The 17405-nt window shown below is 38.3% G+C and overlaps 1 protein-coding gene across 1 annotated transcript; it reads right to left on the reverse strand.

Annotated features, from left to right (window-relative positions):
- Nucleotides 1-11925: 11925 nt before the first annotated feature.
- LOC104733957 (putative aldo-keto reductase 6) lies at nt 11926-16447 on the reverse strand. Its single transcript, XM_010453478.2, has 4 exons — nt 16223-16447; nt 12465-12668; nt 12127-12299; nt 11926-12040 (listed from the first exon to the last, which is right to left on the reverse strand). Exons 1-4 carry the CDS (start codon nt 16445-16447, stop codon nt 11926-11928), a joined length of 717 nt encoding a protein of 238 aa, XP_010451780.2.
- Nucleotides 16448-17405: the final 958 nt, after the last annotated feature.

Raw genomic sequence — 17405 nt, forward strand, 5'->3', positions numbered from 1 at the left:
TGAGTCGGAAGCGGGTGGCTTCGGCTCAGGAGCAGGATATGGAGGCGTTGATAGGTGAGATTAGTGCATTGAGTTTGTGTGCTATCTCACAGGAACCTTTGGGTTTGGAGGCAGCTGATAGAGCGGATTTGTTGAGCAGAGTGAGGTTAGCTCAGGAGAGCGATGAGAGGCTGGTGAATGCCTCTAAGGCTGCGGGTGCAGAGTATCAGGTTTCTGCTAATGGTACTATCCTTGTGCATGGTCGGATCTGTGTGCCCAAGGGTGAGGATTTGAGGCAGGAGATACTGAGAGAGGCTCATTCGAGCAAGTTCTCTATTCATCCAGGGGCGGCCAAGATGTACCGTGACCTTAAGCGGTATTATCACTGGGTCGGGATGAAGAAGGACGTAGCTGACTGGGTGGCGAAGTGTGATACTTGCCAGCTGGTGAAGGCAGAGCATCAGGTTCCTGGTGGTTTATTACAGAGTTTGCCTATTCCAGAGTGGAAGTGGGATTTGATCACGATGGACTTTGTGGTGGGTTTGCCTGTGTCGAGGACGTTTGATGCTATTTGGGTCATTGTGGACCGTTTGACTAAGTCTGCGCATTTTCTGGCCATCAAGAAAACTGATGGAGCAGCGGTTTTGGCCAAGAAGTACGTGAGGGAGATAGTCAGATTGCACGATGTGCCTGCTAGTATTGTGTCTGATAGAGATTCCAAGTTCACTTCGGTGTTCTGGAGGACATTTCAGGCAGAGATGGGCACGAAGGTGCATATGAGTACAGCCTATCATCCTCAGACGGACGGTCAGTCAGAGAGGACGATCCAGATTTTGGAGGATTTATTGAGGATGTGTGTGTGCTGGATTGGGGTGGTCATTGGGCAGATCACCTGAGCTTGGTGGAGTTTGCTTATAACAACAGCTACCAGGCTAGTATTGGGATGGCTCCTTATGAGGTCTTGTATGGGAGGCCGTGTCTTACACCATTATGTTGGACTCAGGTGGGGGAGAGGAGCATATTTGGTGCAGATTTTGTTCAGGAGACCTCGGAGAAGATTCGGGTGTTGAGGCTGAACATGAAGGAGGCTCAGGATCGGCAGAAGAGCTATGCTGATAAGAGGAGAAAGGATCTTGAGTTTCAGGTTGGTGATAGAGTGTACCTCAAGATGGCCATGTTGCGGGGTCCGAACAGGTCATTGACGGAGACTAAGTTGAGTCCAAGGTACATGGGTCCGTTCAGAGTGGTTGAGCGGGTGGGACCAGTGGCATACCGGTTGGAGTTGCCTGAGGTTATGCGTGCGTTCCATAAGGTATTTCATGTGTCGATGCTGAGGAAGTGTCTTCATGAGGGTGTTCAGCTGTTGGCTAAGATTCCTGAGGATCTTCAGCCTAACATGACTTTAGAGGCGAGACCATTGAGGGTGCTCGAGAGGAGAGTCAAGGAACTTCGGAAGAAGAAGATTCCTTTGATGAGAGTCTTGTGGGACTGTGACGGAGTAGAGGAGCAGACTTGGGAGCCCGAGGCGAGGATGAAGGCAAGGTTTAAGAAGTGGTTTGAGAAGCAGACCGCGACTTGAGCTTGTCTAGCCGGGTCCGAGTTGTAGTCCGTGGCTGGAGCGGGTACGGAGTATTCCAGCCCATCTCTATTGATATTTGGTCGCTTAGGGGTGGTTGGTTGTGCGACTAAGTATCAAGATGAGGTGGTGCTCGGGATGCGGGTGGATGGCTCCGATTGTTGTATTTTGCTTTTTCTGATGTATTTTCGTTGAGATTGTAACGATTATGACATTTTTGAGATTAATAAGATGAGTATTTTTCTTTATGTTTGACTGTTGTTGTCATGGGAAAAGGGAAATAGCTCGGGTTTCTATTTTTGGAAAGTTCCATAAATAGAAAGTTTCCACAAAAGGAAGGTTTCCAGAATCAGAAAGTTTCTAAAAAAGGAAAGTTTTGTGGAAATGTTGAGGTAGATCTAGCCGGGAGATACTCGTTCGCATCAGTATTTGTTTTGCTCAAGGCCGTGCGGGCCCAACTCATGTGATACCGATATTGGTGGGGGAGAATTGTAACATCCGCGAACCAATATTTGTAATTTTGGTGTGGGTGTCGATCGACACCCTTGGGGGCATCGATCGACACCAAGTGTTCCGGTTTGGTCGGATTCGTTTTAATTGCTGATTAGTTCGGTTTGGTTCAAGTAAAAAACCCTAAATCGCATTTAAAGTGTAAGAGACGAATTAAGGGTTTTGGGAGTCTCATTGTTGTCGCCGTTGAGTGAAAAAGAAAGAGAGAAAAGAGAGAAAAGAGAGAAAACGTTTCTGAGATTTTCTGGGCTTGTTCTTGGAGATTTTGGAGAGATCTGAGGCTGTAGAAGTGTTAGCTGTTGCTGGAAACGAAGTGGGAGCTTCTAGAGGTGTTGTTTTCCACGTTTCTCAATCCAATCTTCCTGTTCTTGAGGTGAGTGCTTGACCATGGTTGATCTAAGCATGAGATCTCTTTTGTTTGGCTGTTTCCTTGTCTTTCTGTGGTGTTTGTTGCTTGGGTATGTTGTTTTCGAGTTTCCCATAGGTTTGTGTGTCATTTGGGTGAGTTTGGGGACGAAATCGGGATGTTTGGAATCGGGATTCGTCGTTCGTGTTCGTGCAGTTCGCGTCTGCAGGTATGGCATCGATCGACACCATTTGAGCATCGGTCGACACTGTTTGTGTCTGCATCGATCGACACTTTTCAAGCATCGGTCGACACCAAGGTTCACAGCATCGATCGGCACCGGTTAAGCGTCGGTCGACACTGGTCTCATCCGAGACTTGTTTTTCCTGGTTTGATGTATTGTTGTGTGTTGTTTGTTTTGCTTAACTTGAGGGTCTCATATGCTTGTGTGTATAACCTAGTAGATGGGAGGACGGCCTCACTAAGTATTTATGATAATACTTACGCATCTCAATTGTTGTTTGTGGTGTGCAGGTAAAGGAAAAGTGTGATTGTGGAATCCAAGGCGATGAGGAGGAGGATGTTCTAGAGGCTTGATTGATTGTGGTCTAGCTATTGCTAGGTTGCTAGTATTGAGTTGATAGAGCATTGTAGGATGTTGGAACTTTTCTATTTCGTTATTGGTTATTGGATTATTGTTGTTGGTATTCTTTTGGTTTAATGGAAATTGTTTTATTTGGTTATCCGCGGTTATTGATTGTGGTTAGGATGTTAGTGGGTATGAGACCACTAGTAAATTAAGGCATTAAAAAAAAAAAAAAAACGGGAAGGGTTGTTTCAAGCGCTCATCGTTCTCTCAAAATAATACATTTTAATTGTTTTCTTTTAATATTATTATAATATTAAAATAATTTGTTTGGAAAAAGAAAACAAACCTATTAGAAACTGACACATGTCCTCTTTGTCCAGAGAATCGATTCTTACGGTTCTAGAAGAAAAAAGCTTCTCAATTTTTATCTTCCTTTATTATAATTTTTTATTTATTAATTAATAATACTCCTAAGAGAAACTACCATTGGTCATGCTCTTATGTCTTTTTTTTTTTAGTTATTTGAGAAGATATACGACTTGAAAAAATATATGTTAATATTGATTTTTATTTATTAGACCATCTGCATCCCAGCAACGCTCATCGTTCTCTCAAAATAGTACATTTTAATTGTTTTCTTTTAATATTATTATATATTATTATATATTAAAATAATAAATTTGGAAAAAGAAAACAAACCTATTAGAAACTGATACATGTCCTCTTTGTCCAGAAAATCGATTCTTACGGATCTAGAAGAAGAAAGCTTCTCAATTTTTATCTTCCTTTATTATAATTTTTTTATTTTTTAATTAATAGTACTCCAAAGAGAAACTACCATTGGTCATGCTCTTAAGTCTTTTTTTTTTTAGTTATTTGAGAAGATATACGACTTGAAAAATATATGTTAATATTGATTTTTTTAATTGGGTTGTGAATATTTTTTAATTTGGGTTAAAAATATTATTTAGAAGAAAAAATTTCTTAACTAACAAGCAAAAGAAAATGAAAATTTTAGAGTAAGTCTACCTCATTTTATTAAACGTATATGATTCTGAGCCATTGCTTTAGAAATATTTTTCTCATAAAACGGTAAATCAGGGAAAGCGATGAAGATGTTCATATAATTTGGTTGTACAAGCGAGCGATGAAGATGTTCATCTAATTTGGTTATACATTAACTCATCATTGATGTTGTATCACTTTATTTAATGTATTTGGGCCATTATGAATATTGAAGCCCAGTAGGAAGGGCTATATGTGTGATATGCCTTGATTGTTCAACATGTGTGGAACATAATTCAATTTCTATTGGCAGTATATGATGAGTTGTATTAATTCTTATATTTTGATCGGTTAACTGTTTTAATTGATGTGTCAACACCAGCTTCAAAATTAAAGCTGATGTGTCAGAAGAGGAGAGCAACACATTCTAGTTTTATTGTAGAGAAATACCCTAAAATAGCACTAAATCAAGTTTTATGGGCAATTATAGCACACATTTCATAAATTTCCAAAAATAGCACTATTTAACACATTAAAATATTTAAAATTAATTTTTAGAATTTGTTTTTTTATGTTTGGGTTCTCAATTTCACATTTAGGGTATAGTTTTGAGGTGTAGGGTTTAGTATTTTGAATTTAGGATTTAATTTTATAAGATTGATTAGTGCTATTTTTGGAATTTTAAAGATGATGTGCTAAATTTGGAACAAAAACTTATTTTTGTGCTATTTTTGAGAATCTCCCTTTATTGTATTGATATTTAATATTCAGTTTAATTTTTTTATAAGTGATATTTTTTGAAAGATTGATGATATGCGTCATCTATTTTACAACTTTTTACCATAAATCCAAAGAATTAATGACTCGAAATTGATAATGATACATTACAAAATATATACATCAGATTCCTCTCTAGGGCTATCGAACTACCCTCTTAGTTGATCATTGACATATATACTCCAAGGGTTCATATGTGTCTGCAAAAGATGGAGATCGCTACTAAGAAGCAAGAACTTAATGACTTACGCTCCAAGAAAGCTTCTTGCGATCCAAGACAATGGGGATTCTCTTCCTCGTTGCATCCTTTACGAACAAGAAAACAACGGTCATCCCAAAATGACAGTCGAAGAGGCTGATCTAACGTGCGGTGACAAACGGTTGGTCGACTTCGATGTGCTCGGACATTGCGGTGGACTGTTCGGCTCCAAGAAAGAACTTTAGCGGTTTGGAATCCGTTGCTGAGACAAGTAAGAAAGGTATCAACAAAATCATCTAAGCCAATCAGTTCTCATGATATGATAGGTTTCGGTTCTGATCATACAATTGATGATTACAAGATCGTGATCTTCTCAGCATTGTCTGAAACCATAATGGCTCCAAAATATTGGTCTCGAGGCCAAATTTTCACAGTGAAGTCATCTTCGTGCTGGAGTATCGATCATTTTCCTTATCCGTCGTTACTTCGACATAAGAGGGATCGGACTCTTCCAGGCGATAAAATCTTCTGGCATGTGAATAACGACCCGGAGAACGGAGTGGAATCCGAAACTATCCTTAGTTTTGATCTATCGTCCGCGACATTCGAGTACAAGTCTTTTCCTAAGAGTATTAAAGGATTGATCCGAGGTTTACTTGCAGTACGATGATGTCTCAGAGAAACTACGTCGCTTTACTTGGGATGCACAAGGAGAAAGATGAACGGAAACTGAAGTATTTGGGACACGAAGAAGCTAAGTAGATTTTTTACTTATAACTTGGAGACTGGTATTATTAAGGTCAAGACCAATTTCAGGACTTCTTTTTTTTTTTTTTTTTTTTTTTTTTTTTTACTTTATGTGATTATGTAGAGACTTTGAATCCTCTTAATTAATGCTTTTTAAAAATTACCTAAACTTTAAATTTTAAATTAGTTGTATAATTTCCTCAATTTTTTTCTCGTAGAAGTAATAACTTAAAACTAGAATTAGTATTATCTTGTTATATCTGTATTAGAATTATCTTATTTAAATTTTAAAAATGTATTTTTTCTGCATATATTGTGATTTAAATTTCGAAATCATATGTTGTGATTTAAAATTGTATCTTTTTCTGCGATACATATATTGTGATAAACTTCAAAATCATATATTGTGATACATTTTGAAATTTTGAAATTTAAATGTATTATATGATGATTCACTACATTTAAATTTCAAAATCAAAAAGATATGATAGGAGAATATTTTTTAAGATCGTGACACGTGTCAATTCTAAATTTTAATAAATGTAAAAATTCAAAACCTTCAATAAAAATTTTTTTATATAAAAGTAAAATAGAGAAAAGAATACCTAATTTTATTGAAAATCTTTTAAAGAAAAAAAACCTTTGTAAACTTCCAAATGTAAAACAAAAGTTTTGTTTTTAACAGTTTTAAAAATATTAACAGCTTTAAAATTTAGAAAAGATCAGAAATTATATATATATATATCATAAAATTCGAAATTATAATATTGCTTAATTATTTTAGTTTTAAGTTGCTAACTTTATAAGAAAAAAATTAATTTTATATAAGATAAAGAAATGATGATGAAAATTATATAATTAATTATTGTTTCTAAAAAAATGTAAATACTCACCTTTACATAAAGAAAAATATTGTTGAAGTAAACATAAAAAATAGATCGTCTCATATTTTTTCACCAATCAAATAATTTATTCAAAAAGACTGTTATTGTAATATATATTATTAATTCCCTTAATAGTTTTTTTAAGTGTAATTAGAAAGTTAATGTGGATCGTGGTAATGTACCAAAAAAAAATACGTGCAGAGTGTGTAAATCTCAGAGAAAACGTTAGATTTCTTATTGATAGGTAAAGAGTATATATAGATACAAGAGACTTGATATACAAGTAGAGAATATTGACTAAAGATATACACAAGAAGATATGGAACATATCCTTTTCCGTAACACTCCCCCTCAAGGTGAAGCGTGTAAGTTTAGAACGCCCAACTTGGACCGTAGATACTTGAACTGATCACAACCGAGAGCCTTAGTGAAGATATCAGCCGGCTGTTCTTTAGTAGGAATGTGAGTAGTAGAAATAACACCGGCAGTAATCTCATCACGAATAAAATGGCAATCACTTTCAATATGCTTGGTTCGTTCATGAAAGACAGAATTTGCTGCGATTTGAAGAGCTGCTTGACTATCACTGAATACACGCATGGGCTGAGTATGATCGACGCCAAGAAACTGCAAAACCTCCTTTAGCCACAAGAGCTCCGTACAAGTCATAGCCATGGCACGATACTCTGCCTCAGCTGATGAAAGAAACACACGACTTTGCTTCTTTGTCTTCCATTGAAGTGGTGAATCACCAAGCATAAAAATGTAACCAGTAAGAGACCGCCTAGTAGAAGGACATTTGTTGTAATCGGAATCACAATAGGCATTCACTTGGAGCAAAGCAGTGGAAGAAAGAACGACACCTTGACCAGGAGAAGGCTTTAAGTAACGGACCACACGTTGTGCCGCATCCCAATGATCGACAAGAGGAACCTGCATGAACTGAGCAAGAATGTTCACAGCGTAACACAGTTCAGGACGCGTATGAGTCAGATAGACAAGCCGTCCAACAAGACGTCGATATTGTGCCGGGTCTGAGTACGGTTCACTCGTGGAATCCAACAGCGTATGATTTTGCTCCATAGGAGTATCGAACGGAGACGAGCCGGAAAGACCACACTCATCAATGATATCAAGACAATATTTCCGCTGAGATAAGAATATGCCATCAGGTCCACGAGCAACCTCAATGCCAAGAAAGTACTTTAAGACGCCGAGATCCTTCATCTTGAAACAGCGACACAAATAAGCTTTAAATGATTGTAGAACTGTAGAATCAGCACCACAAACAATTAAGTCATCAACATAAACAAGAACATGCAGAACAACACCACCACGTCGATAAGTAAACAGAGAGTTGTCTTTGTGAGAACGAACGAAGCCATAGTCTAGGAGGGCTGTAGATAACTTAGAAAACCAGCAACGAGGAGCCTGCCGAATACCATAGATAGACTTTTTAAGTTTACAGACAAGAGACGGATCAGCTGGAAGAAAACCCGGAGGTGGTTTCATGTAGATATCCTCGTCAAGGTCACCATGTAAAAAGGCATTGTGAACATCCATCTGATGGAGTTCCCAATTTTTAACTGAAGCAACACCAAGTAAGGTACGAACTGTTTGTAGTTTAGCAACTGGAGCAAATGTTTTTGAAAAATCAACACCCTCTTTTTGATGATTCCCAAGAGCCACTAACCGCGCTTTATACCGTTCAAGTGTACCATCGGAATTGAACTTAAGCCGATACACCCATTTAGAGCCAAGAGCTTTGACGCTAGGAGGAAGACGTTCAAGCGTCCAAGTATTGTTAAGTTCTAAAGCATCGATCTCTTTGCGCATAGCATCACACCATTCTAATATTTGAACAGCTTGCTTATAAGTAACATGTTCATCAACCATAGTCACAGCAGCAAGAAAATTTTGATGAGCAGAGCTAAAGTTGTCACAAGAGACATAATGTGCTATAGGATAGAAACAAGTACCTGAAGATGCCGGAGAAGACGTAGGCTTGAGAGAGATGAGGGTTTCAGCGTGACGTGCGGAGTACGTGACATACGGTTTAAGTCGAGTAGACAGCAACTTTGTTCGATGACCACGACCAAGCGGTTCAGTACCAACATCAAAGTCATCAGAAAACTCATCAGAAACAGCAGCGGATTCAGGAGGTGGAATAACATCATTACCAAGAGCCGGAGTAGATTCAACAACTGTAGTAGTATCAGCGAGTGTAGGAGTGAGAGATGCAGGGAGACTCCCCCTGTTTTCAAGAGTCTCAGGTGCAGTGTCGTCAACCGATTCATTCGGTGAAACAAGCGGTAGTGGTATAACTGGAGATGCAACAGGCTGATCGGAGACAGTAGACGAGCTAGATGGAAAAATATCTTCGTTAAAGATAACATCACGGGAAACAAAAATATCTTGAGTCTCCATGTCATAAACACGCCAACCCTTTTGATTATGAGGATAACCGAGGAAAATGCATTTCCTTCCACGTTCTTGAAATTTATCACGACGAGAGGAATGTCGTTTGGCAAAGCACAAACAACCAAACACACGAAGCTGTGCATAAGACGGAGGCGTAGAATGAAGAAGCTCATGTGGAGTCTTGCCTTGCAGAAGCGGAGTAGGAGTGCGATTGATTAAATGCGCAGCCGTGAGGACACTCTCGCCCCAAAACTCAATGGGTAGGTTAGTTTGAAAGAGCAAAGAATGTGCCATGTTGAGAATATGGCAATGTTTGTGCTCAACTCTCCCATTTTGTTGTGGGGTGTAAACACAGGAAGTTTGATGAAGAATGCCATGGTCTTTAAAGAAAAGTCGAAGACCGAGAAACTTACTCCCATTGTCACTACGAATAACTTTGATCTTTTTGCCAAATTGTTGGTGAGCCATGGCGACAAACTGTTTGAGGTGAATAGCAACTTCGCCTTTGGCCAGAAGAAGATAGGTCCACACGGCCCGAGAGTAGTCATCCACAATAGTAAGAAAATAATGTGTTTTACTCGTAGAAGCAATTTTGTATGGTCCCCAGATATCACAGTGTATCAAAGAAAAAGATGCATCCGCTTTATTAATACTTTCGGGAAAAACCGACCGCGTTGGTTTAGCTTGAATACAAACTTCGCAAAAATCATTATTAGCACTACTAAGGTGTGCAGAATCCGGTAAAGTAGATAAAAAACTAGATAAGATCTTCGCAGATGGATGCCCCAAACGTTCATGCCAAAGAGTTCTTGTGGATTTCTTGACATTGTTAGCTCGAGCCGAAACCGCTCCACGAAAGTGATAAACCCCATCTCTCTCTTCACCTGCACCAATCAGCATCTTCGAAGTGCGGTCCTGTATAACACATAATGAATCAGTGAATATAGCGTAGCAAGACATCTCACAACAATGTCTAGCGAGAGAGATGAGAGTGCAAGAGAGATCAGGAACATAAAGAACACGATTGAGTTTGACGTGATCTCCAAGAATCATTGTCCCTTCTTTAGTAGCAAAAGTGTGTTTTCCATTGGGAAGAACAACAATACTTCAAGGAATGTCATGCGCATCCACAAGAAGATCAACATCACCTGTCATATAATGAGAGGCTCCAGAATCAAGTAAGAACTCAACACAAGAATGCTTACCGGAGAGCTTATCGGAACTGGAGGTTTGGTCTGTTTTTAACAAGTTCACAATAGCAGACCAAGTTTCTTTACTAACACCAGGTAAGTCAGGGAGTTCAGCTTCAGTAACAGCTTGAGCATTATTAGCACAATAGGTAGTAGGAGAGGATCGCCCACGACCGCGTCCTCTGAAAGAGCCACGACCTCTACCTCTTGTAGAATATGATCGTGATCCTCCTCTAGTATCACCATGTTTCTCGATCCACCAATCAGGCAAGCCGTGGAGTTCAAAGCATGTATCCACCAAGTGATTGGTACGTCCGCAGTGAGTACAAGGTCCTTGAGTAAGACGTGTAGCAGATGCAATAGCATTGACACCAGCTTTCACAGCAAAGCCGACAGCATCAATATGGTCTTCTTTAGATCGAGCAACAATGAGATGACGTTCTTCAGCAATAACTTCAGAATAGACATGATCAAGAGTCATGTCAGTGTCGCGGTTAAGACGGCTAAGAATATTGGTCCGAGTAGTACCAAACCGAGAGGCATCGAGCCCCATAAGAAATTGATGAATACGCTCAAGATCGCGACGGGCTTGCTGCTTAAGACGTTGAGGACAAGATGACGAATTGCAACAACAATCAATAAAAGGCTCAAAATCGTCAAGATCATCCCACATCACCTTTAGTTGGCCGAAGTAATCAGCAACAGTTTGACCATCTTAAGCACAGCGAGCAATAGAAGACTTGATTTGGTGAACCCGAGAAGCGTTCCCGATAGAGTAACAAACACGCAAATTATCCCAGAGAACTTTTGCGTTGTCAACAAACGAGATCACCTTCTGTACTTGAGGATCTAAACTTGCATAGAGCCAGCCACATAACATCGAGTTTACTTGAACCCACCGTTGGTAATCGGTTGAATCAGCAGAAGGTTTGAGAAGAGAACCATCAACAAGACCAAGTTTATGCTTGGCTGCAAGATTGTTACGTGCAATCTTAGCCCACTTCTCATAGTTTTCACCATTAATGAGAAACGGAGTAAGAACATGATGCGGCTGATCATTAGAGGAGAGATAGTAAGGAGAAGATGAGATCAATTCTTTAGTAGTAGTAGTAGTAGTAGAAAGAGCCGATGTCGAAGACATCATGTTAGTAGTAGAAAAAAAAATTAAGATTAGAAAGCCGAGTTCCTTGAAAGAAACGGCGGAAAGAAAAAAAAAATTAGGGATTTAGGTTTTGGAACCTTGCTCTGCTACCATGTAAATCTCAGAGAAAACGTTGGATTTCTTATTGATAGGTAAAGAGTATATATAGATACAAGAAACTTGATATACAAGTAGAGAATATTGACTAAAGATATACACAAGAAGATATGGAACATATCCTTTTCCGTAACAGAGTGGCAATGACTATATCTAAGCACACGTGTCATAAAAAGGAGTCACGGGACTTTGGACCGACATCATTCTCGTTAACTACGAATACGATTGCTTATAGCCGCTTGATCTTCTTAACGGTCTCATGTGTGTGTGTGGTCTGAAGCTGTAAGTGCACGCCTTCTGTCGTCACAGTGGAAATAGTCTCCACGTTTACGACTCTACTTGGTCCATATTTGTTCATGTAGGCCAGTGGACTGGAGAGTACAAAAAGACCATCCTAGAGGGCTTGCCTTTTGATAGTCATCCTGGAACAGAGAACTGAATCAATCAAGTACTTGCCTTTCGATAGTCATCCTTGTCCAAATTCTCAACAAGCTTGGGTCCGGATGCAAAGAAGCCTCTTCCCAGAGGTCTATAAGCTACAATTCCAATCCCTAGTTCCCTATAGAAATCAAAGGAGAGGGGTTATAGGACTAAGCATGTAAACGAAGAGGGAAAGTAATTCTGACTGATTCTGTTGCCTCACACCTGCATGTAGGAATGATATCTTTCTCCACGTCTCTCGACCATAAAGACCATTCTATCTGCACAGCGGTTAGCGGATGAACAGCATGCGCTCTTCTGATAGTTGAAGCTGAAGCTTCATACAAACCAATATACTTTATCTTACCTTCTTCGACTAGCTTCTTCAGTGCTCCAATCTTCACCCAAACCATAAGTTCAACAGCAACATAGAGAAAACCAAATTATAAAGAAACCAAAAACAGAACAAAAAATAGAGCATTATGGAATTTTTGGTGTTCTATGAGATACATAAGTATCCTTGTACGCGAGTTGGATTAGATATCAAAAACAAGAAGCCATACCGTGACTTCGATGGGAAGAGTTGTATCAATTCGATGATGGTAATAAAGATCAATAGAGGCAACCCCAAGACGCTTCAAACTTGCTTCACAAGCAAACCTCACATACTCTGGATCACCCCTGAAACCAAATTTCCTATCTTCAGAAGTAGTGATCCCAAATTTTGTTGCTAACTCCACTTTCTCCCTCAACCCATCTTTCAAAGCCTGCCACCATAAGAAAAGGAAAAAAAAAAATAAACAAAGCTTGTGATTAATTAGTGCCGGCCCGTCCATAAGGCAAGCAAAGCACTTGCTTTAGGCCACATAAGATATAGATAACTGAAAGGCCACAAACACAAAATAATTTGTTTGGTCAGATGGTTCAGTAGTTCTTTGTTATGTCTAATATCTTAGGTTGGAGTCTTACTTTGTTACTTCATCAGTTTTTTGCTTTTTTTTCCCCTTAAGTTTTGAAAATGCTTTAGGCCACTTTTAACATAGGGCCGGCCATCATTAACCCTAATTCCTTGTAACACCCGCAAACCGAATTTTGGTATTTTGGTAAGGGTGTCGATCGACACCTTCTAGTGAGGCATCGATCGACACCAATTGTGGCCGGTTTGGTCGGTTCAATTTTAATTGTTCGGTTTGCGTGGTTGGTTTAGGGAATCTCTAAAATCGAGTTTTAGAGGAAGAAAACGACCTAGGTTCGTGTTGTTTTGTCTTATTCGCCGTTTTTGAGAGAAAACACAAAGAGAGAGTGTTCTTGAGCTTTTGGGAAGAGATTGAGAGATTCCTTGCTGTTCTTGGGAGATCTAAGGCTGGGAAGGTGTTAGAAGCTTGCTAGGAGTGAGGGATTCGTTCTTGTTGGTCAGAATCTTCTTGAAAGAGGTGAGTGCATGACCATGGCTTATCTAAGCTAAGATCTCTAGATTTTATGTGATTTGGTGCTTATGTGGTTGTTTCTTTGAGTTCTCTATGGTATTTCGTCGCTGTTTTTGGCTGGGTTTGGCTTCTGGGAGTGCAAGGAGCGGATTGGAGAAGATTGGAGGCGAGATTCGGAGTTTTTGATCGAAGGAAATCGCTGCTCGGCAACGGTGTCGGTCGACACCAGTTGGGGTGTCTGTCGACACCAACGCGAGGACGGCTCGGGACTTTGGCGAGTGTCGATCGATGCCATGTGGAGGTGTCGGTCGACACAAACTAGGGTTTTTCGGGAGTGTCGGGCAGGGTGTCGGTCGGCACCAATATGGTGTCGGTCGACACCAGATTGTCAGTGTCGATCGACACCATCTGGTGTCGGTCGACACCCTTCTTTCAGCTAAATGGATCGTTGTATGCTTTGTATATTGCCTGGTTTGTTTTATTGATTGTTGTTTGTGGCATGTAGAGATCTTATTGCTTGTGTGTATAGCCCAGTAGATGGGAGGATTGCCTCACTGAGTGTTTATCAAATACTCATGCATCTCAATTTGTGTTTGTGGTGCAGGTAAAGGCAAAGTGTGATCGTGGAATCAAAGGCAATGAAGAGGAGGATGTTCTAGGGACTCGATTGGATGTTGTCTGGCATTTGCTAGGGTGCTAGAGTTGAGTCATTAGAAACATTGCTAGGTTGCTGGTTTCATGTTTCTTGTTGTTTGGTATTGAGATATTGCCTTGCTATAATATTGGTTTATTATTGGTTTATTATTGGATATTGATTATGTTATTCCGCTGTTGAATGTGTTGTGGTTAGGTGGCTAGTGGGTATGGGACCACTAGCTGTAGTTTATTTTAATATATTATATTTATTATTTATTATTAAAAAAAAAAAAGGTCGGTCGTTTCATTCCTAAACGAGCCTAAACCATATACAAGAAAACAGCCTTGAACTGATGGTCATATCCATCGGTAATCCGTCGGAAAAGTCCTTAACCAGCAGATTTTCAACGGAAACGGTCCGTCGGTTCTAGAGCGTTGGGAAATTAGAATCCGTCAGTATTCCGTCGGAAATTTCCGACAGCTAAAATTCCGTCGGTAATTACCGACGGACTTCCGACAGAAAATTCTGACAGATTTCCGACAGCTAAAATCCCGTTCAGAACACTGCCGACAGAATTCTGACATATGTATGTAACAGATTCCCGATGGTTTATAATTAAGTGTTAAAAATATATATATTTAAATAAAAGTCCCAACGGATTATAAATAAATATAAAAAAATATAAATAAAATTACATAATTTCATATAAAAATCACAATATTTGAAAATTCATAATATTAATTAAAATTCTATAACAATCCTAAAAAATTCCAAATATATCATAAATGTATAAACCTATTCAATAATTTCAAAAGCTTATGTCAAAATTCATAAAAACATAAATATCGATTTTAGAAATATGAGTTAACATATAAAAATGAATTTACAAGCTAAAATTAAATAGAAACAATTTTTAACAAACTTTTAAACAAATCTTATCTAACACATATAAAATATGCATATACATTGCAAAACCTAAAATCTAGCAATTATACAATTCTCTTTTGGGATTCATATCCTATCTAACCACCTAATCTAACAAAATTACATTCCACACCTAAAATATCTAGAAATTATACATTTGTCTCTTGGGATTCATATCCTATCTAACCCCATAATCTAAAAAAATTATATTCCAAAACCTAATATCTATAAATCTAATCTATATAACAACTTTATATAAACATAAAATGGTAGGAAAACTTACATATTAGCAAATATTGGGTTGTAAAAGTTGTTTTTGGTAGAGAGAAGCGGGAGAAATATAAAGATGTTTTAGAGAGAGAGAGAGTGGATCTGAAAATGGAGAAGAAGAAGAAGAAGAAGAAGAAGAAGAAGAAGAGTTGTGTTTTATTTTTAATTCGAAGGTTCTAACGGATTTCCGACGGATAATCTGTTGGTAATCATAATTAAACTGCTAGAAATTAATCTGCGCGGTGTTTAAAAAAAATTCGAAAAATTTTTGCGGGATTATTTGAAATTTTTGAAGTCCGTCAAGAATCCGTTGGTTTTAAATTATTTCTGACGGATTTTTGACGGTTTTGGGGTATAGGGTTTAAAACAATTTGGTTTCTTATAAATGCCATATTTGATGATTTAACATTCTATTTAGTCAAGTTATAATGTAAACAACATTCTCATGTATCATTTTTTAACAAAACAAAAATTTAAAACCAAAATCACTTGTAACCTATATATCTCTCTCCATATAACACATTACACTTAAACAATCACTTATACTACTTTGATCACAAATTTGAAAAACACTAAATTTCATAGTTTTAATGTCTGTGTGTGTTTGTATGTGTTTGCTAACATTAGTAGGATCATTAAAAATATTTTTTATGTTTGATTGTTTCAAAATTTGAACCCCAAAACCTAAAATCGTAAGAAACCCGTCGGATATCCGTTGAAAATTACCGACAGTTTTCCGACGGATTAGATAAAAACATGCTAATTTTTATATCATATCTTTTAAAATTTGAGAACCGACGAAAATATCATTATCCGTTGGAAATAGTTAGAAATTTCTGACAGGCTTCCGACGAAATCACCAACGAATAATATCTATCAGAAAACTGTCGGAAGTTTATATATTACTGACAGATTTATGATGGAAAATGAAGAATACATTTTCATCGGAAATTAATCGGCAATCTGTTGAAAATTCCCGATGGATTTTTTACGGTCAGAAATTCCGTCGGTTATCACTATGTTTTCTTGTAGTATAATTCCAGTCGCTAAATTATTTAGTTACCTTTCCCAGGAGCAGCTCGTTTGTCTCGGTCCCGTAGATGTCAGAGGTATCAAGGAATGTGACACCGGCGTTAATAGCGTGACGGAGGAGAGCAACGGCGTTAGTCTCAGGTGTTGGAGCAGCGTAGAAGGCGGAGAGACCCATGCAGCCGAGTCCCTGAGCCAAAACCTCAAGGCCTTGGCTCCCAAGCTTTATCCTCCTCACTCTGCAAGCTTCCTCTGCCATTGATGATGAATCAAAACTTTAGACGATTTAAGAAAAATATGTGTTTTGGTGAATTGAGAAAGCAGACTCGAGTGGGATTTTATAGGGGAGTGGAGTGGAGTGGAGTGGATAAAACAATGATCACCGCCTCGCCATTACTGACTGTTGGGAATGTCCTGAAATCATTTGTACTTACTCTAGTTTAAGTTGTATCGTCAAGGTTCGATAGTCGAATAATATTAGATGATTATAACGTTTTGTTAGAAGCCTCTTATAATCAATGACTTCAGAAGTTCATTGCTAATATTATACGATCCAACAGGGTCACACACCTAAACAAACTGGATCAATAATGTGTTGGGTTTTAACATTAACTAGGTTCGGACCCGCACGTACGTGCGGAGTTAATTTCAAAAACTAAATTTGTAATCAAATTTGCAATATATAATATATATACGGATTATTTTTGCAAACCTACTTTTAGTAGGGCTGGACCTTCGGTAACCCGTTCAGATTAGGATATTACCCGATCAATTTTGGTTAAACGGGTTTAGAAAAATAGAACCTAGTAAGTATTTTTTAATATATGTGTTCGGTTTAGTTCGGGTACTATCGGCTTCAGGTCAGTGCGGGTTACAAATTTGAGAACCGATTAGTACACCAAGTACCCAAAAATAATGACTTGATATAGCATTTATATTATAACTTTTGTTTTTAAAAAAAAAGACATAAGAGTATATGTAAAAATATAAAATAATTAAAACATGTTTGATACAAATATTTTGGAGTGGATGTAATTCATGTTTCGTCTTGTACCTGAATTCTAGTTGTATATAGAGAATGCATTCCCAATAGTGAAGATTCTCGATATATGACATTTCCGATATTTGACAAAAAAAATTATTCCCGACTGGAAACGGGATGGAACGAATACAAAAATTACCAAAATACAATTTGGGACAAACACAAATATAGTTCA

Source organism: Camelina sativa, chromosome 12, assembly GCF_030686135.1.
Source record: "Camelina sativa cultivar CO46 ecotype springtype chromosome 12, ASM3068613v1".
Lineage (NCBI taxonomy): Eukaryota > Viridiplantae > Streptophyta > Magnoliopsida > Brassicales > Brassicaceae > Camelina > Camelina sativa.